This window comes from Carettochelys insculpta, chromosome 3 (assembly GCF_033958435.1).
Source record: "Carettochelys insculpta isolate YL-2023 chromosome 3, ASM3395843v1, whole genome shotgun sequence".
NCBI lineage: Eukaryota > Metazoa > Chordata > Testudines > Carettochelyidae > Carettochelys > Carettochelys insculpta.
Window position 1 is genome coordinate 146955338 of NC_134139.1, and position 20160 is coordinate 146975497.

A 20160-nucleotide genomic window follows, 5' to 3' on the forward strand; every position below is an offset into this window, starting at 1 on the left:
ACTATAATAAACATAGTGTTATTATTTTATTATTAATGCATCTGATGAAGCGGATCTTTGCCCATGAAAGCTTATGCTCCATAATATCTGTTAGTCTATAAGGTGCCACAGGACTTCTTGTTATTTATTATTACTGTATTTTCCTTTTTTCTGTGAAATAACTACTATGAATACATAAACATGAAGGACACAATTTTATATTCTTGCCTCACATACAAAATTAGCTAGTTACAGCACTGCTGTTCTTTCCCCACTCCATTTTTGAGTTGCCTTGGGTCACCAAGTCTTCCTGAATTGTCAAAATGGGTCCCCATCTGGAAAAGGTTGGAAACCAATGCTCTAAACCAATACATGACCTTGCAGAAAAGAAATCTCTGTTCTTTACAGGTTGAACCTCTCTAATTCGGCATTCTTTCCTCCGGCAGCAGCCATGGTCTGAAATGATTTTGGTTAGCCGCACGTCCACTTACTTATCATGGGTCTGGCCAAGTTTATCGTGATCCCATAAAGTTTGTTTCAAGTCACCAGTCCTGGATTGCCAGTGTTCTCTGATGTTATGCAGAGAACCTCTAATTCACCCCTAAATGTCTTTGAACAGCCCAGTATGCCGTGGAAGTGTTGGTAATGCTGCTAGACAATATTGATTTTCCACGGTTTTGCAAATTCTTCTGTTTGGAGCCAGTCAGGTTAAGAAGGTGCTGGACTACAGAGGTTCAACCTGTAGTATGTAATTTAGTTCTTCCCCAGGAAAACAGTATACATTAAACAAATAAATCTCCATAAACAGGATGTCTGCCACAGCAGAAGGGGGTTACCTCTTAAATGGTCCATTTTACTTCAAACTTTTTTGTTCATTAATTAAAAACAGAAGCAAATATTTGCTGCCAATGGTTTGGTCTATGGGAAAACACTAGAATGGCATGCTTTAAAAAATAGAAACAAACAAAAACAAAAACAACAAAACAACCTCCTAGTTTTGGAAAACAGGTTGTTAGACTTGAATCAAAAGTCTGGTCTCATGCAAGGGAGATTTCCTAATTTTGAACTATCATTATGATGATTCACCCCCCCCCCCCCCCCCCCCCCCCCCCCCCCCCCCCGGCAACTGGACACAAGTAGGCCATTCTGCTCTCATGGGACCACACTGAGGCAGGGAGGTCTATCTGCATCAATCCCACTGGATAATCAGGGTCTTAGCATCTCACGCTTAAGAAAAAGGAATGTGTTTATTTGAGACATTTAAATTCTCTCATTTTTAACAAATCTTACTTTTTAAGCTTGAACTTTGAATTCAAATCTGTTTTTCTGAGATGGACATTTTGAAGACTAATGATTTAGGTTTTTCAGTACACTAAGACTTACAGATCATCCTTTCAGAAATCCATTAGTTTATGCATTGAGAGATAGTCTTTGTCTTCTTATATGCTATCCCTTCTGCTTGGAACTTCACTCTACTTACATGGACACTAGGTGTTCTTTTTTAAAATGTTTCCTTAAGACATGCTTGTTTCCCAAATTCTTTCAAAGATAATTTAGCAAGCAGAGAGAGAGTGAGAGAGTGAGTGTATATATTGCTGTGTTTGTACTTAAACTGGTGTAATATAGTGACTGATTCTGCAAACTCCTATTAAAAGCAGTTTTGGGTATGCAAAAAATGCGGGGTACTTAAACTTACCTTTGCAGATGGACCACATCTACCTTTTAAAATTTGTGTGCTTCGATTTAGGTACAAAGACCCTAGTTCTGCCATGAGTTTTTGCTGTTGAAATCTTCCTCACTAAAGTCTAGTCTCATAGGTTTGTTTTTAAAGCAGTGGGTCTTGAGACTTCCATTTCTAACCCTCATGCTTTGGTGAACCTTGAAGGCTCAAACCCCAAAGTTATTTTTTAACCCTTAATATCTCATGATTTGGGTTTGACTCAGTTTCTGAATGTTAGTTGTTGACAAACTCATGCATCAGTATTTACAAACACAGCACCTTAAGCACTTGCGTATGAATAGTTTCACCGCAGCTATTCACAAAACAAAAAAGCAGCCCTGTCCTACTCTGGAGACGAACAAAACAATTTACTAGATGATGAGCTTTCATGGGGCAGAGCTACTTCTCCAGATCTGATGAAGTCGGTCTGCCCCACAAAAGCTCATCACCTAATAATTTTGCTAGCCTTCAAAGTGCGGCAGGAGTCCTTTCTTGTTTTGTGACCATACAGCCTAACACGGCCACCTCTCCGTGACTATCAGAGCTATGGTGACATTTTAGAAGCTAAAACAAATGAGCTGGGCCTGGGGTTGGTGCATATTTCACTGGGACCTACAAGGCCCCTCAGCTCAGGATTCTTTAGGGGCCCCTCACTTTTTAAAGTTTATTAATTTTAAACTGTTTAACTACCCCCCACGCAGCTTCCCCCCTACCCCGTAGCAAGCCGCAGCCTCCTGAACTGATAAGGGCAACACAGCCCCAGTGCGGCCATTTTATCATCCAGGGGCTAGGGAAATTGGAACCAGCTTCTCCGGGGGCTGCCGCCCTGGGGCTGAGGGAGGACTAGTTACGGCCCAGGGAGTAGACAGGGGCTGCAGTAGCGTCCCTCGCTCCTGCAGGGAGGCAGCGCGCGGCTGGCAGAACGAGCCTGGGGCCGGCCCGGTCACTCCCCCGCCGAGGGGCCGCAAGCAGCAGCCAGGCCCGCGCTGGGCTGGAACCAGCGGCGGCTGCCGACGGCGGACACAATAAGGGAGCGAGCCGACGCGCCGCCGCTTCCTCCCGCACGCGGGCCGGAAGGCAGGGAGCTGGGGGGCGTTGCTCCGCCGCTGAGCACTGGGGGAGCCGGGGGAAGGGGCTCGGCGCTGCCGCTGCTGCGTGGCTGTGAGGGAGGCAGCGCGCGGGCCGGTGGGGCCTGGGCGAGCCGCGCGGCCATGGAGTGAGGGGAGCAGCGGCGGGAGGAAGATGGCCGGCGGCGGCGGCGGCTGCAGGGACAGCTTGTTTCTGGAAGGTGCGTGTGGGCTGAGGGAGGGGGCAACGTGCCCGCACCGGAGGGGGGCGTTGGGGGAAGGGCGAGTGCTGGGGGGGGCGGGGGGCGAGACTTCTCCCGGGCTGGGCTAGTGGCGCAGGGCTGGCTGAGGGGCCAGGTGAGGTCTGGTGCGGAGAGGGGTCTGGTGCCTGCCGTGCCGCCTTCGCTGGGCGTGGGGGTGCTCTCAGCCGCGCTCGGGCCCCCGGCCTAGGCTGCTTTCTTCTGCTCCTCGGCGTTGGGGAAGGGGAGGCTGGTGACAGGATCCGACTTCTCTTCTGCTGGGGTTTCTCGCCGCTGTTGGTGGCACCGGGAAGCAGGCGCCGTTGGTGCTGCGTTGAACGCTTCAGGTTCCTCTTGGCCGCTGTTTGGGGGGTTGCAGCTGCACAAGGGCTCTACCAACCAGTGCAGAAAGCCACTTACGCCCAGTTAATACGATTTAGACCTATTTAACCGCGGGCCTTCGTAGTAGTTACATATTATAGTCTGTTAATGGAGCCTTACAAAGTTGCCATCCAAAATTCCTAGACTAGGGACAGTGTATTTACCTGTCCTTTTATCACTATGGTAGAGAAAAAATCATAGACGTGAGGATATGCTACATGAATACAGTTTGGAAAGTGTGTGATGATGATTTTTTTTCCCTTTTGTCACAGTAAGTTTTGCAGCATGTGTACTGTACAGTACATGCTTTCTGTGGGATTTCTCTTAGTTTGTATGTCAGAGGGGTAGCTGAGTTAGTCTGCACCTTCCAAAGCAACAAGTCCTGTGGCGCCTTATAGACTAACAGATATTTGGAGCATAAGCTTTCGTGGGCAAAGACTCACTTCATCAGATGCATGAGATGCAGATGCATGCATCTCACAAAGCAGATCTTTGCTCCTGGAAGCTTATGCTCCAAATTATGTTAGTCTATAAGGCGCTACAGGGCTTCTTTTTGCTTCTTAATTGATAGATTGTTGTATTTTAGAGGTGTGTACAGAGCGGATACGTTGCTTTTCTGTGTGAATAAATACAAATTTGAATAATTCACCTGAAAAGTTGATGTCTTAAAGACCTATTTCTTATCCAAGAGCATCAGAATTTCTTTTCAGCATATGGTGGTGAAATACTAGCACCTGTTCCTCCCTTCTCTCCCCAAATCCGATCATGGCATTCCCTGATACTACTTTAACAATAACATTTGTGGAGACAGCCATATGATGATCATCAGTTTTGTGTATGTTCAGTGGGTGGTATGCTTCTCCTGTACGTTATGCAGACAGTGAACAAAAATAAGTAGCGTGCACAATATTTAAAATATTATAAATCCCTGAGAGCTCTCTTGATAACAGCAGTGGCAGGTTGGTGCTATAATGTGCATTTAAGAGTAACCTAATATTCCTGTGATTGGTGGACAAAATGGAGCATTAGTATAGTTACATTTATATTGTAGTCCAGATTTTTGAGGAGGCCCATTAACCTAGTGTCCAGTGACGGAGAAGATATAAGGTACTGTAACATATTTTAATAGAGCTCTGTGTGAAGGGAAGCTTACTCGGGCAGTGATGCTAGGAAAATTGGAACTCATTCTTCTGAGTGCCCCCTGACAGAGTTGCAAGATATTAAAATTGCAGGATAGGCCTGTGACTGGATTATGTTGAGTTTTAATATGAAACAAAAACAGAAATTACATTTTGCAAATAAGATGCCATGATTATTATATATGAAAGTGAAAAACAGAGAGGATGCATATGTTTGTTTTTAGCAGCTAGTAATATGGGATGGTTGAGCAATTAAAATCATCCTGTAGCATTAGAATTGTCATTGGCTAAAGTTATAACTTTGGACAGTAATGGAAGCAGGGTTGAGAAAACATGGTTTAAAAGAAAAAAGTATAAACAAACAAAAACAGGAGTGAGGGCTAAAACTACAAAGAAGTGAAATAGCTTGTCCTGAACCATGAGATGACTTTCAGTGTAGATTTGTGAAATTTGTAACTAAGCTGAGCAGAGACCATAAAATATTTCAAGACATAATATCTTCAGGAGCTCGAGAGAGTGTGTGTGTGTGTCTCTGTGTGTGTGTGTGTGAATCCTAAAACAAACGATTAAAGATTTCATTTTTCTTAAGTTACTTAAAAAAAATGAGTGGGCAGAACTTTCAAAATTGTTTGCTGTGACCCTGTCCTGCGTCAGTCTTTGAGGAAAAAATGAGGTAGGAAGTCTGTGTAGGTGTAGTGATTGCCTGTCTGTCAAGTCTGGTCTCATAATTAAATTGCTATAATGAGATCAAAGGTGGATAGTAATTTTTTAAGTTAATATGCATAGTAAATAGTTCTGTTTGGCTTATAGTAGTAAGATCATCGTGCACATTGGAAATATAATCTTAATTTTATATACAAAATGATTGGGTCCAAATTATCATTCAACAGAGAGATCTTGAAGTTGTTGAAGATAGTTCTCTGAAAACATGGATGCAGTGTGCAGCGGTAGTCAAAAAAGCAAACAGGATTTTGGGAATCATTAATAAAGGGATACATACTAAGACAGAAAATATCATTCCTCTAAATAAATCCATGGTATGTCCACATATTGAATTCTGCATGCAGATGTGGCCCTTATTTTTTTTTTTTTTTTTTAAAAGATGTATTGGAATTAGAACAGCTTCAGAAAAGATGGGGAGAAAAAAAGATTAGTGGTATGGAATAGCTTTCTCATGAGGAAAGATTATTAGGACTGGGATTTTTGACCTTGGAAATTTGATGACTAAGGGGGATATGACAGAAGTCTATAAAATCATGAAAGTGAACAAAAAAGTTTATTTACTCCTCATAACATGAGAACTAAATGTTATCAAATAAAACTAACAGGAAGCAGATTTAAAACAAAAGGAAATATTTCTTCACACAATGCGTAATCAACTTGTGGAACTCCTTTTCATATGACATTGTGAAGCCCAAGACCACAACAGGCTTCCAAAAAAGAACTAGATAAGTTCGTGAAGGATAGGTCCCTCAATGGCTTTTAGCCAGAATGGGCAGAAATCATATTTTTTAGTTTCTGGCAGACAGAAGTTGGGAATAGCGGGTGAGGATGAATCACCTGATTTCCTTTTCTGTTCATTTCTAATGAGACCTGTTGGAAGACAGGATATCGGGCTAGATAGATCTTTTATCTGACCAAGTATGGCTGGTGTTATGAACTTAGACTATAAAAAGATGAGCTTTACAGTACAGAAGGAAAAAGATCAAATTGTAAGCATGACAGTTCAGAGACTTAGTAGTATTTTAGGGGATCTTCTGAAAGCGTCAGTTTTCTTTCATTTGATGTAATAAAGTTTCAGTTAAAATATCTGTCATTGTCTTAATGGTAAACATTCCTCTTTTAAAACTGAAATTTTCCTATCAAAATAGAATGGTTGATCTATGCAAAAAACATTCCCTGACTGTTCTGAATGTTACTTGTCTTTTGTGCAATGGGGTGATTCATATGGGCATTCAGTTTTTGTCCATTTTCACCTACATGCCATAGTGTCTAATATGTAAATTTCCATTTTGGAAATGCAAGAATGAGCCTTAGAAATTCAATTTTGACTTTTTTGAGTTTGTTTGGTACTTTATAGACTAACAGATATATTGGAGCATAAGTTTTTGTGGGCAAAGACTAGAGTGACCATATCTCCCCATTCCAAATATGGGACAGGCAGATATTGGCAGGACGGGTGGCTCCTCCAAACCCTGGGGAGCCAGAAAGAATGCGAGAACTGCCGGCACTCCCCGGGAGCCCTGGGGAAGCCAGTCAGCACTCCCTGGGGAGATGGCAGCTGCCAGTGCTTCCCAGAAGCCCTGCAAAAGCCAGACAGCATGCCCTGGGGAAGCCACAGCTGCCTGTGGCTGCTGGCCGCCCCCGCCCCCACTTTCTGGAGGCCTGTGGGAAGGAAGGGGGCAAATACGGGGCTATGAATCCCTTTTTAAAAAAAAAAACAAGTTGGGATGCCAAGGCATCCCAAATACGGGACCGTCCCGCCCAATATGGGACAGATGGTCACCGTAAGAAAACCACTTTGTCAGATACATACCTACATGTGTGCATCTGATGGAGTGGATCTTTGCCCATGAAAGCTTATGCTCCAATATATCTGTTAGTCTGTAAGTGCCACAGGAGTTCTTCTTGTTTTTGCAGATGCAGACTAACCCAACTAACCCGCTGATACTTGAGTTTGTTTGGTATAGTAATGTAGATGGTGTAGAACATTGATTAACCTGGCTCAGGGCTGAGCTTTCCCTGTTAAACTTTAGGTTTGTGGCTACGAAAAAGTACTGGTGGTATGGGAAAGGTATTTATTTTTGTGATGCGAGTGGCAAAAGGGCCAATGTGATCCTTGAACATATAAATGGGAAAATCTAGAGTAAAAATAGGGAAGATATGTTATCTCTGTATTTGACATTGGTGCAACTGCTATTGGAATTCTGTATTCCATTTCAGTGACCAAAATATAGAAAAAGGCTGATAAATTGGAGGCAGTTCAGAAAAGAGCTATGAGAATGATTAAAGGATTAGAAAACATGCCTTACAGTGAATTGAAATCCTTGCATCCATTTAAATTTCAAAGGCTATGTCTACATTAGCCAAAAACTTCGAAATGGCCATGCAAATGGCCATTTCGAAGTTTTCTAATGAAGCGCTGAAATACATATTCAGCGACTCATTAGCATGCGGGCGACCGCGGCACTTAGAAGTAGGCAGGATCCTTTCGAAAAGGAGCCCCGTCTGGACGAGCCGCACGGTGGCAAGCCATGTCAATTTCAAAGTGCTGCGGCCGCCCTCATGCTAATGAGGCGCTGAATATGTATTTCAGCGCTTCATTAGCAAACTTCAAAATGGCAATTTGCATTGCCATTTCGAAGTTTTTGGCTAGTGTAGACACAGCCAAAGAGAAGTTTTAAGGAGTGACTTGATCACAGTTTAAAAGAATTTACATGGAGAATAGAAATTTGATCACTTGCTCTTCAATCTAGCAAGAGAAAGCTACAACAAATTTCAAATTTGATCACTTGCTCTTCAATGTAGCAGAAAAAGCTACAACAAATTTCAGTGGGTGTTAGTGAAATTAGACAAATTCAGACTGGAAATAAGGTGCATATTTTTTGCAATGAGGAGTTAACAGTTGGAAAAATATGAACAAGGATTGTGGTGGAGTCTGAGTCACTGAAAATTTTTAAATCCAAATTTGATGTTCTTCTAAAAGATATACTGTAGTTTAAAGACCACATAATTCAGGGAAGTCTCATGTTACTCAGGACATCAGATTAGATGATGACGTTGGTCCCTTCTGGTGTTGGAATCTAGTAAGCTTTTACTTTTAAAGGTAATTTGTAAGTAGAATTAAGACCTTTTTCTTTTAATATCGTTAATTTGTGCAGAATGCAGGGTTCTAATTAGAGTAGGGAAAGCTTTCAAAATTATTAACTAAAAATTCTGGGTTAAATTATAACTTTCAGGATAAAATGTTGCAAAAGGACAAGGAACAGTTCCGATTTATGTAATTTCCTTACATCTTATCACTAGGGCTATGGCAACACGAGTGAGATGTGTGGGTTTTTTTTTGGCAAAACCAGAGTTTTGCAGCAAGTTTTGTTGACGTGTCCACCAAATGCATTTTGTTGACAAAACTTGGCACTTCTGCCGACAACCTTCTGCCTCCCCCAGATGATGAAGAGTTCCTTTGTGGACAGATTGGTTGATTAAAAAAGCTGTGTGGATGCTCGGGGGGGCTTCTGACAACAGATAGGACTTCCAGGACACTGGGAAGCCCTGTCTGCCATGCTTGCAGTTGGCTGTTTTTTGTTGAGAGAGCAGCTGGGCAGTCCAGCCACTCTGGTGACAGAGCGGATCACTCTTTCTATTCACTGTAGTGCAGTGGTTCCCAAACTTTTTGTCATCACACCCCCCCTTTTGATTTTTGAGAAACTCTCACAACCCCTTCACCTTTACCATCGTCCAACCCCCTTTTAACAGAAACGTCGATTAATAATTTAACATAAGCACAAAAAAAACTGAGAGAAACTGTTATTTAAAATTAAAAATAAGTACAAATAGTTTTTCGTGGCCCCTTGCGGGTGCCTAGTGCAGCCTTAGCTGGCCAGCTGCCTGAACCCTTTGCCAGCTGCCACAGTTGCTTGCGCTAGCCAAGCACCTGCCTGAGCCCTGTGTTGCTGGAGCCACCTGAATGAGCCCCATGCTGCTGGGGTCAGCTGCTCACCTGCCCGTCGCCCACCTGCCCAACAGCTGCCACAACCCCATGCTGCTGAGGCAAGCTGCCCCGGCTGCCCACCTGAGCCCCACACTGCCGGGGCCAGCTGCCCACATGCCAGCCCGAGCTGCTTAAGCCCCGTGCTGCTGGGCCCAGCTGCTCGCCTGCCAATCCAAGTCATTCGAGCCCCGCGATGCTCGGGCCAGCTACCCAAGCCCTGTGAGCCCCACCACCCAAGCTTCTTTCCTCCCCCAAAACTAGGGAAGACCAGCCCCCCAATCCCACCTCCTCCCCCGAGCCAGGCACTCCTAGCCCCCATCTAACCCCATCCTGCTCCTCCCCCTCCCCTCCCCAACCCACTCTCACTCACCTTTGTAGGAGGCAGCTAGCTCCACACGGGTTTTTTCTGGCTGCCTGCTTTTTGTAGCGGCTGTGACGGGTCGCCCACATAAAATGGGAATTCTTTGCAAGTGCAAGGGCTGTAGAATAGTATTTTTACAAAGAAAGTTTAGGTTCTGTAGCTGGTGATACTTGTGTGAAAAAGTACCCTTCTCGCCTTGGGAGGTTTTAGTTTGTTTTTGTTTTTCCAAACGTTCCTCATTTGGGGTGTGGGAATTGGTGGTAGGAGGAGTTTTACTTGAGTGAAATATGTGAGTAGTGGATGATAGAGAGAAGGGGAAGAGGGTGAAGTTTTTCTCTCCATGGAAGACTTCAAGTACTCTACTTTCCGCAGCTCCCCTCTGACTTTTGCTAAGCAAGCAAATAACAGCTTGATTTTATTTTAAATAGTCCATTCCATTCTAAACATGCCTTATGACCTAGTATATATGTAATTTAAACTTGAGTATCTAATAGGATTTTTGGACTGGTAGAGGAAAAGGCTTCTTAAATCGAGGCAACACCTGTCCCACCCCTCCCCTGCCGGTATTCATTCTCTCTCTCTCTCTCACACCCACCCACTGTTTGGGAAACTGTGCTCTAGTGAATGGCTGCACTCTGTCGACAGATGTTTTGTCAGAAGATCACTTCAGACAGAAATGTCTGTCAACAGATGTTTCTAGTGAAGCCATAGTCTAGGGGGACAGGGGCTGGCGTTTTTGCCATATTTTCACATTTAAAAAGAACTCTGAGCACCAAACTCTGAGAATCCTGAGAGGCAAGGGGGAATGCTCCTAGTAAGATTACAGAAGAACAAAGAATTCACAGAGGGTGAGTGTCTCTGAATTCTGTTTCCAGTGGCAGCACAGTTACCTACTGATGGCTGTCCCAAATCACTTGTCTTTAGTGAGAGGTCAGAAGTTAAGTTGCAGGGGGAGTCTGCACATAATCTTGCAAATAATAATACTGTGTTGCATGGAAAATCCCATCTGATTGGGATACTTGTTATTTGTAGCTGTGAGTGGCCATTCTCCAGCAGTAACCAGTAGAGCCATAGTATGGAGAGATGATATGGAATGGTTTATTCAGAGTTAGGATAGGGATTATGATTCTCAGTCCCTCCTCTCCACCAGGGCCATCCTTAAGGAAAATAGTATTCTGGGAGAATTTGCATTTTGGTGTCCCCAGCCTTTATATGGATTGCATGCCCCCTCATTGCCCTGGGTCTCAAGGGCTCCGTGCCCTCTCTCCATCCCAACTTCTGCAGTATGTCACCCTCACTGCAACTTCTTAATTCCCCTCCTGCGCCCACCTGAAGAAACTGACCTGGATGTATGGATGCAGCACCTGGGCATTACTGCTTACTCCCTCACTGACTTCTGCTCCTCTTCCCCTCTGTGGCTGTGATGGGGGGAGTGATATCAGGGCTCTCTCCATCCCTGTCACTTTCCCTTACTGGGCTGTGTAAGAAGAGGACAGGTGAATAGCAGCTGCTGGTGTCTCACAGCCCAGCTCAAGTGGAAAAGTGACTTGAATGCAGGCAATGCTATTACATGTGGTGGGTGGCTAGTGTGAGGGAGACTGGATGATGTGTGAAAGAGGTGTGTGTGGTGTGCCTGAATGAATGAATGCACTGTTTTTTTTAAGGAAGTGCTTACAATCAGGACCCTGAAGGCGTGTTCGGAGCACAGCTCCAGGACCCAGAGAGGCAGCAGCACACAGATTGCTTCTGTCTCGCCACTGCAGTTGGGTGGAGACAGGATACACCAGCAAGGAGAGGGGAACACTCCAACATCAGTCCTCTGCAAAACACCATAGGATGCTCCCAGTCGGCAGCAGGTCCAAGAGGTGTGGAGTCGGGGGGGTGGAACAAAAGCAGCCGCACCAGCACAAGGCAGTGGAGGAGGGATAACCCTGCTCCTGAGGAATCACCTGACTGATCATCCAACTGCCCCCTGCCCTCTCCAGAGTCTGCTGCTTATCTGCTTGTCTGCTGCCTCTGTCAGCTCTGTTTGCTCTTGGCAGATCGGGTAGAAATCAGGACAACTCTAGTACATGGCACCATCTTTGCTGGGCTGCCCTGGCCACTGTCCATACTGCCCACCCCAAAGCCTGGTGCTACGATAGAAATGGGGCAAATCACACTGTTTGTTCTTGCTGAAAACATGGTAGGGACAATGGATATGATTCACCCCCTTATATTTTGTTTAGCTACAAGGTCAATGCTTGTATGTCTCCTCCAGTCTCAAGTTGAAGCATTCACTTTCATAATATTGCAGTAATACGCAACACATATGTTTGAAGCACTCTAAAATACATACTGATTAATTAACTTGGAGGGGGGTGGTGTTTGTTTTTGTGTTTCTTTTTTATCTCAGTCTCCTGGCTACCACAAGAATGTGTTGGTGGTTTCTGTCCCTTTACAAGCTGCTGTTTTAGGGCCTCCTCACAGAAATTTGTTCAAAGCTGATCTCTCAGCTGCTCAGCGCTTTATAAGCAACAGCAGCAGCAAAGTGAAATAGATTAGATTCTTATTACTATTGTGCTGATCACATTTCTGAATAACAGTAAAATCTGACAAGGCTGGTTCTTAACAAGAGCAGAGCCTTTAGAGTTTTGCATGAAGACTCGGAGACAGCATCCTTCGGAGAATTCTTCACAAATGCAAGGGCTGTAGAAAAGTATTTTTACAATGAAAATTTAGATTCTGTAGCTGGTGATACTTGTGTGGAAAAGTACCCTTCTTGCTTTGGGGGGAGGGTTGTTTGTTTTTCCCCAGACTTTCCCCATTGGAGGTATGGGAATTGATGGTAGTGGGAGTTTTACTTGAGTGAAATACGTGAATAGTGGATGATAGACAGAAGGAAAAGAGAGTGAAACTTTTCTTTCTATGGAAGACTTTAAGTACTCTACTTTCCGCAGCTCCCCTCTGACTTTTGCTAAGCAAGCAAATAAAAGTCTGGTTTTACTTTAAATAGTTCATTCCATTTTAAACACTCCGTATGACCTCGTATATATGCAGCGTCAGCTTGGGTATCTAATAGGATTTTTGGATTGGTAGAGGAATAGGCTTAAAATCTTGGCAACACCTGTGTTTTCTCAGGTTTCAGGTGCACTCGTGCACTTTTTTCTGTGTCTTTTTCCACACTGCCCTATTTTGTCATTAATTAATGCTCTGTCATATCTCCTCCATATCCAAAAATGTTCTGTCCCCTCCTCTTGCTTCCTTCAGCATCAGTCTCCCATTCTGAGAATCAGGAGCCTGGCTCCCTTCCAAAATTTCATATGCTTCTTGGTCCTCAGCCCCATTCACTATTTTGTTCAAGACATAGCCTGCTAGTCCATGTCTTTTTAGGGACCTCTGTTCCACTGCACTTTTCCTGATTGCTGTTCAGTTTATGCATTCCATCTATTTCTGGAATCATTTCCAAAGTATGCCAGTTTCTATTCATAAAGACTGCTTTTCATACAATGTTAAAAAAAAAAAAGCCAAAATCAACATGAACAAACCTGAAAGCCACCTCTCAGAAGAAAACAAATTTGGGTAATGTTTCAAACAGCCTTATTTTCCAGTTTTCCCTTGGATGAAATGTGACATGCAAAACTTCAGGATGATGGTTTATTGTATGCTGTTATCGGAGGTGTTGAAAAGGAGCTATCTGCACCCTTAACTGTGGGAGTGGCTGGTGGTGTTCCATGATGGTGGACAATGAAATAATTGGAGGTATTCTCTAGAATTCAGTAATTTTAAGCAAAAAAATGTCTTCCGCATTACCTCCAGTAGCACAACAGGTATTATGGCTAACGAGGCACAGCATTCTGGGACCCTGTCCACAACCCCCTTGGCACTGAAATTGTGTTCTGTGTGGGATTTCTGAAACCAAAGGTCTTTTTTTGTAAGAAAGACCAATGTCTATTAAGGAGGTGGATCCTGATTGACTGAATCCACAACATACTAGGCATCCACGTATATGGATTGGGTGAAGGTGTGGCCCAGAAGACGACCTCAGGGTTTCATTTTAGGAAGCTATGAAAGGTGTTCAAAATTGACCCTTAAGTATGGAGTGGCTTCTCCTGTTCCACAATAGCAAAATACGCTGTTCTATGATTTTGGTGGGGGGAAGGTGTCTCGACTTAGATTTTTGAATATTTGGTGTTGGCAGTTACACACTAGCTTTTCTATAAGGAGGAATGGTCCTGAAATCCAACTATTTCTCGTTAGCAAACCCCTTCTCCCCATCCTGTATTTGAGTATTTCAATGAAGTTCTTATACTTGTTAGCATGATATGCCAAATATTTAAACAGCAGTGTAGTCTTGGTAAGGATGAAACAACATGAACATTATGCAGATGTTCTGAATAGAAAACGTGAGAGAGCGTTGTAGTCAGCCAGTTTAAATATTCTGAATATATTATTTTCTCTTGTTTCATATATAAGTATGAAACACACCATGGATTGCTTGTTGACAGCCATAGCTTTCTCTGTGTTGGCTGTTGCTGTGAGTATTTCCACAGCTTTGTACTGATCCGTGGCGATACCTGTGGACAGTACTTGCTGTTCAAAATTTCCAGTGTTATGCTGGAGTCAGCTGATGATCATACTTTTTGTGGTGGATCCTACAATGTGAAATTAATTACTTGACACTAAAAGCCATCTTCTGTTTCTGTTTTTTTGTCTGTTTTTTTGTTTTTTTTTCTCTTCAAAGGTCTTTATTAAACCAATTTTTTTTTTTTTTAGAACAAAACATGGGGCTAACCAGGTGAATTGCGTTCCTTTTTTTTTTCTTTTTTTTTAAAAAAGGATATTTTCATTTGTATGTGTTTATTTTAAAGTGGAAATATCTTTATTAAATTTGAATTCTTTTATATAATACTCACAGCCCTTTATATGCCCTGCAAAAACTTTTTGAGTACCTTCTCTGCTTTTCTGAATCCAGCACTGTTTACATACAATAATTATTTTTATACCATAGTTGTTCATGTGATAAATCAGTACTGTGTTATACCATGGTGTGCAGTCAGTTCTGGACGCCTGTTGTCACTGTAGTGGCTACTGCTATATTGAACTAGCCATGCTATTCTGCAAATATATCTATTGTTTAAGCCAGCTAGCCACGCACAGCCAGCCAAATCGCCACACGTGGCTAGCATGTTGAACACCACAGATTTATGATTTTTAAAAGCAATATATTTTTGTTAAATGTTAATATGGGAAAATTTAAACCAAACCACCCTCATGTTATTTTTGTTTAGTTCTGATTTGCATATTTTGTATTGTGATTTTTGAGTTTCTGGTAAGGAAAAACTGAAGTCCTATTTAATACTGTATATTCTAACCTAATAGTTTTGAACCAGTCCATTCCAATACCAGGGACCACCATTCTTAAATGGATTAAAGGGAAGTACATCCTTATTCCTTGGGGAAATATTGGGACAGTGGTGGTCATATATAAATGTGTTTTGGTTCTTGGTGTAACAACTGATCCTCAACCTTAGTCTTTGACAATTTCGTGCAAATTTCTATTGCTATGTTCAATGCGTAACCGGGATATTGATTGTGTCTGCACTAGATCGATAAACTGATTGTATGTTGGTGTGATTCTGCATGAACTAGTGAACTGTTGACTGGTTGATAATTGTCATCCATCCTGTTTTAAAAAGAATACCATGTAAGTTAAAAGTTGACCTGAAAAAAATGTTAATGTTAAACTAGTAAGCTAATGATCCATGGACGAAAAAAGGTTGTTTTTTCCCTCATTAGATTCCATCCTAATATTTTCTGTGACTCTTATCCAGTTGGCAGATCTGATTTGTTAGATTTCAGCTTTAAAATCTGTCACCTCAGCATATTTGTAAAATTAACTCCCCTTTCACAAAATTCGGGGCACTGAAGTGTTTATGGGTTAAGTAACTTTTGAATTCAGGGCATTATTGTAGGAGCAATATCTTGATTCTAATTTAGACTTGTTGATATTTTTCAAAAGAGGTGGAGGTTGTTTTAAATTGTTTTGACTTGCTTACATCAAAGGAGAGCCTGTGAGCCAAAAAAAGTCATCAGAGTTAGTGGTGATGGGCCTCCACATGCTTTGTTTACCTGAGCCTCCACAGGCATGATTGCTTACAGCTTGGACTGGTCACGTTTGCTGCTCTTGGCCATTGGGAATGGTATGGGCCAGACCAACACTTCCCACAGTTCCTGCTGGCTGTGAACAGTGAACCGAGGCCAGTGAGTAGTGTGAGTGGTAGTGCCTGGAGATGCTCAGGTAAACAAAACATCTGGAGCCTGTACGGGATTAACCCTGGCGAACAGTGTTTGGCCCACAGGCTGCTTGTTGCCCATCCCTGGCTTAGACTGTACTGGCCCAGCCAGAACATTAATACTTACAAAGTTCAAAGCCAAACTTAGATCTTAAAACTTTGGGATAAAGAACTTAAAACAAATTGATTTAAGAAGGAATTGCTAGAAACTCCAATCAGTGCAAAAAGGGGGATGTGGGGAAGGAGGAATTTAAGCCATTCACTCAGACTTTTTTCCCCCCTGTAAAGCCAACTGCATCTAAGTTTACAACCCTAGGTGAGGGTATGTCCACATCACAATTAAAGTCTGCAGCTGTCCCATACCAATTGGTTCAGGCTTACGGGGTGTTGAATTGACGTGCTTATGTTTGGCAATGGGACCCATCCAGAACACGACGGCACCTCTGAAATCCAAATCTGGTGAAGTCATCACTGACAAAGCCAAACAGATGGAGAGCTGGGTCGAGCACTACTCCGAGCTGTACTCAGGTGAGAACATTGTGGTTGATACAGCCCTCAACGCCGTTGAGCTCCTGTCAGTCATGGACGAGCTGGACTAGGAACCAACTGTAGTCGAATTGAAGAAAGCTGTTGACAGCACTGCAGTAGGAAAGGCCCCAGGCCAGGATGGTATACCACCAGAGGTAATCAAGTGTGCCTTGGACACACTCCTGGAACCCCTACATGAGCTGCTCTGCCTGTGTTGGAGAGAGGGTGAGGTTCCACAGGATATGTGGGACACCAATATTGTAACCTTGTATAAGAACAAAGGAGACAAGTGACTGCAACAATTACCGTGGAATCTCCATCCTAAGTATCAGTGGTAAATTGTTCACTCGTGTCATCCTCAGAAGACTCCAGAAGCTCGCTGAGAGGGTGTATCCTGAATCCCATTGTGGAGTCCGCACCGAGAGATCTGCCATTGACATGATCTTCTCCCTGAGGCAGCTGCAGGAGAAATGCAGGAAACAGAGGAAGCCACTCTGTCACCTTCATCGACCTGACCAAGGCTTTCGACTCGGTCAGTAGGGATGGACTGTGTAAATTGCTCCACAAGATAGGCTGTCCACCACAGCTACTCAAGATGATCCAGTCTTTCCACGAAGACACGAGAGGAACCATCCAACATGACGGCACATCATCGGATGCCTTCAGCATCAGGAGTGGCGTCAAACCAGGATGTGTCCTTGCTTCAACATTTTTTGGGATCATCTTCGCACTCCTCCTGAAGCGTGCCTTTGGATCCTCAACAGAGGGCGTTTTTTTGCACCCAAGATCTGATGGGAAACTGTTTAAACTTGTAAGGCTAAAGGCTAAGTCTGAGGTGTGGGAAGTGCTCATTAGAGACATGCCATTCACAGATGACACTGCTGTAGTGACACACACAGAAGGCCAGCTTCAAAAATGCTGGATCAGTTCTCCAAAGCATGCAAGGACTTTGGGCTTACCATCAGCCTAGAGAAGACACATGTACTTGGTCAGGACGTTGCTGAACCTCCATCAATCAGCATTGAAAACTACACGTTAGAGGTCGTCCACGAGTTTATTTACCTTTGGTCTACCATCACGGACACCCTGTTGCTGGAGACTGAGCTAAACAGGAGGATTGGAAAAGCAGCCATAACTCTGTTCAGACTTAGCAAGAGAGTGTGGAACAACAATGAGCTGTACACTCACACCAAAATGCAAGTCTACAGAGCCTGCGTCCTCAGCACCCTCCTCAATGGCAGCGAGTCTTGGACCTTGTACACCCACCAGGAAAAGAGGCTGAATGTCTTCCACTTGCACTGCCTCTGGCCCATTCTTGGTATATCACGTAAGGACAGAGTGCCCAACAACGGTGTCCTCGAGCAAGCTGGAATTCCAGCCATGCATACGCTCCTCAGGCAGCGGTGGCTTCGCTGGCTTGGCCACGTGCACAGGATGAATGATGGAAGGATCCCAAAAGGCATCCTGTACGGCGAGCTAGCCTCTGGCAAAAGACCTCCCAGATGCCCCCAATTGCGCCACAAAAACATCTGTAAGAGGGACCTCAAGGAGGTAGACATCGACCCAGATAGTTGGGAAGAGCTGGCAGACGACCGCAGCAGCTGGAAGCAGGAACTGCACAAGGGCCTTCAGAAGGGTGAGATGAAGATGAGACAGCTGGCAGAGGAGAAGCAAGCCCGTAGAAAGGACAGCAAGGACCTGCCAGACACCCACTACATATGCAGCAGGTGTAGCAAGGACTGTCACTCTCGTGTGGGCCTCCACAGTTGCAGTCAACGCTGCAAATGATGATCTTAAATGGAGTTATGAAGGGCGCGAGCCATAGTGTATGCAGACTGAAGGATGCCTACTACTATGTTTGAGCACGGGCTCTAGGATCCTGTGAGGTGAAAGGTTCCCAGAGCTCAGGCAGTAGCCTGAGTCTGAATGTCTAAACCACAGTTAAATGGCCCTTAGCCCAAATCAACTGGTACAAGCCATCTGTGTGGTTTTTAAATGCAGTGTAGATGTAGTCTTAGTGACTGCAGCTGAGCTAATAAGAGACAATGGCTCTAGGATACTGTAAAGGCTGACCTCAAACTTTGAGTAATAGTTACTATCTTAGAAATAAATTGATGTATTGGGGTTTTTTTTTTTTAAAGATATTATGTTTTGGGACTGGTTTCTGCCTTATAGTAAGACAAAGAAGATTACCAAATTGTCTATGTACTGCTTCTGAGGGAAAATGTGATCAAAAATAAAGATTGTGAGCACAATATTTTGAAATTCTGTACAATTTTTCAATAAAAAGAACATGGCTCAGCATGGGAGTGGTGAGTACGGGCTTCTGGCTGTATTGAGGTGGGAGATCACTCTGAGACACCCAACCTTTCCAGTGCAGGGAGTGAGCAGTGACGCTGCACCTGACTCTCTCACAATGCATAGGCTGGGCCTGTCCTAGCCCTCTGTGCTAGGTGTATCAAGTGTGGCTGGCCAGGCTTATAAGAGAAGGATCCAAGCATAGAGGAGTATACTGTGGGGGATGCAGGTGTGGGGTGAGAGGTTTTTGTGAGGCAGTCTGGGTGGAGGGCAGGGAGTTTCAAGTACAGGGATAATGGGACTCTGCAAGGGATCCTGGCACTCAACTGGGGGGGAGGGGCTTGGCAAAAGTGAGAGGACACTCAGCGAGGGGTAGGGTTACTGGGGGGTGTGGTGCTTGATAAGGTTGGGGGTCCAGGTGCAGCTGGTTAGGGATCAGTGACATGGAGGTCTGGGGGCAGCTCAGAGGGGACGCAGGTGTAGGGGTGAGGGCTTTGATGGGCCTAATTAACAGGGGTGTTCTAGCTGCTGCTGAGGTGGCACTGCATACCGGGCTCCTGTTTTTCCACTGCAATTTCTCCATCTCCTTCTTTATCCCTCTCTTCTCACTCCCACATTCCCCTCCACTGCCTTATTCCACCCCCTCTTCCTTCCCTTCTGCCTTTTCCTTGTCCACCTCACTCTACCCTGTGCAGCTTCCCTTTGCTTCTCTGCGGGGAACCATGGCAAATCTGCTGGTGTTGGTGGAGAAGGGTGTTTTCTGCAGGTGTTCAGTCACACAGAATTATTCCAGGAGTAACATTTGAAACTGCCTGAATAGGGGAAGTAAGGCCTTTGGAGGTTTCTTTTTGCTGTTTTAATTTTATCTGGAAGTACTTTGTTTGATGATCAATTATTTGTTATGGTTTGTATATCAGATGGGTAAACAGGATAAATTTACTTAGAATCATAGAACACTAGGACTGGAAGGGGCCTCGAGAGGCCATCGAGTCCAGTCCCCTGCCCCGATGGCAGGACCGACCACCATCTACACCATCCCTGATAGACATGTATCCAATCTGTTCTTAAATATCTCCAGCGAGGGAGATTCCACAACCTCCGTTGGCAACTTACTCCAGTACTTGACCACCCTGACAGTTAGGAACTTTTTCCTAACATCCAACCTAAACTTCCCTTGCTGCAGCTTAAGTCCATTGCCTCTTGTTCTCTCCTCAGAGGCCAAGAAGAACAAGTTTTCTCCCTCCTCCTTATGACACCCTTTAAGATATCTGAAAACAGCTATCATGTCCCCCCTCAATCTTCTTTTTTCCAAGCTAAACAAGCCCAGTTCTTTCAGCCTTTCTTCATAAGTCATGTTCTCCAGACCTTTTATCATTCTAGTTGCTCTTCTCTGGACCTTCTCTAATTTCTCCACATCTTTCTTGAATTTGGGTGCCCAGAACTGGACACAATATTCCAGCTG

At 44.0% G+C, this 20160-nt stretch overlaps 1 protein-coding gene across 5 annotated transcripts in view; it reads left to right on the forward strand.

Annotated features, from left to right (window-relative positions):
- The first annotated feature begins 2819 nt into the window (after positions 1 to 2819).
- SENP6 (SUMO specific peptidase 6) overlaps positions 2820 to 20160 on the forward strand; it is a 157296-nt gene continuing 139955 nt past the window's right edge. For 3 of the 5 annotated variants that reach the window (XM_074990984.1, XM_074990986.1, XM_074990985.1), the window contains exon 1: positions 2822 to 2987. In XM_074990984.1, coding sequence (XP_074847085.1) covers positions 2942 to 2987 — 46 coding nt within the window. In that variant the 5' untranslated portion in view covers positions 2822 to 2941. Of the gene's footprint in view, positions 2988 to 20160 lie in introns of all 5 variants that reach the window. The other 2 variants (XM_074990988.1, XM_074990987.1) reach the window with 2 other exon arrangements.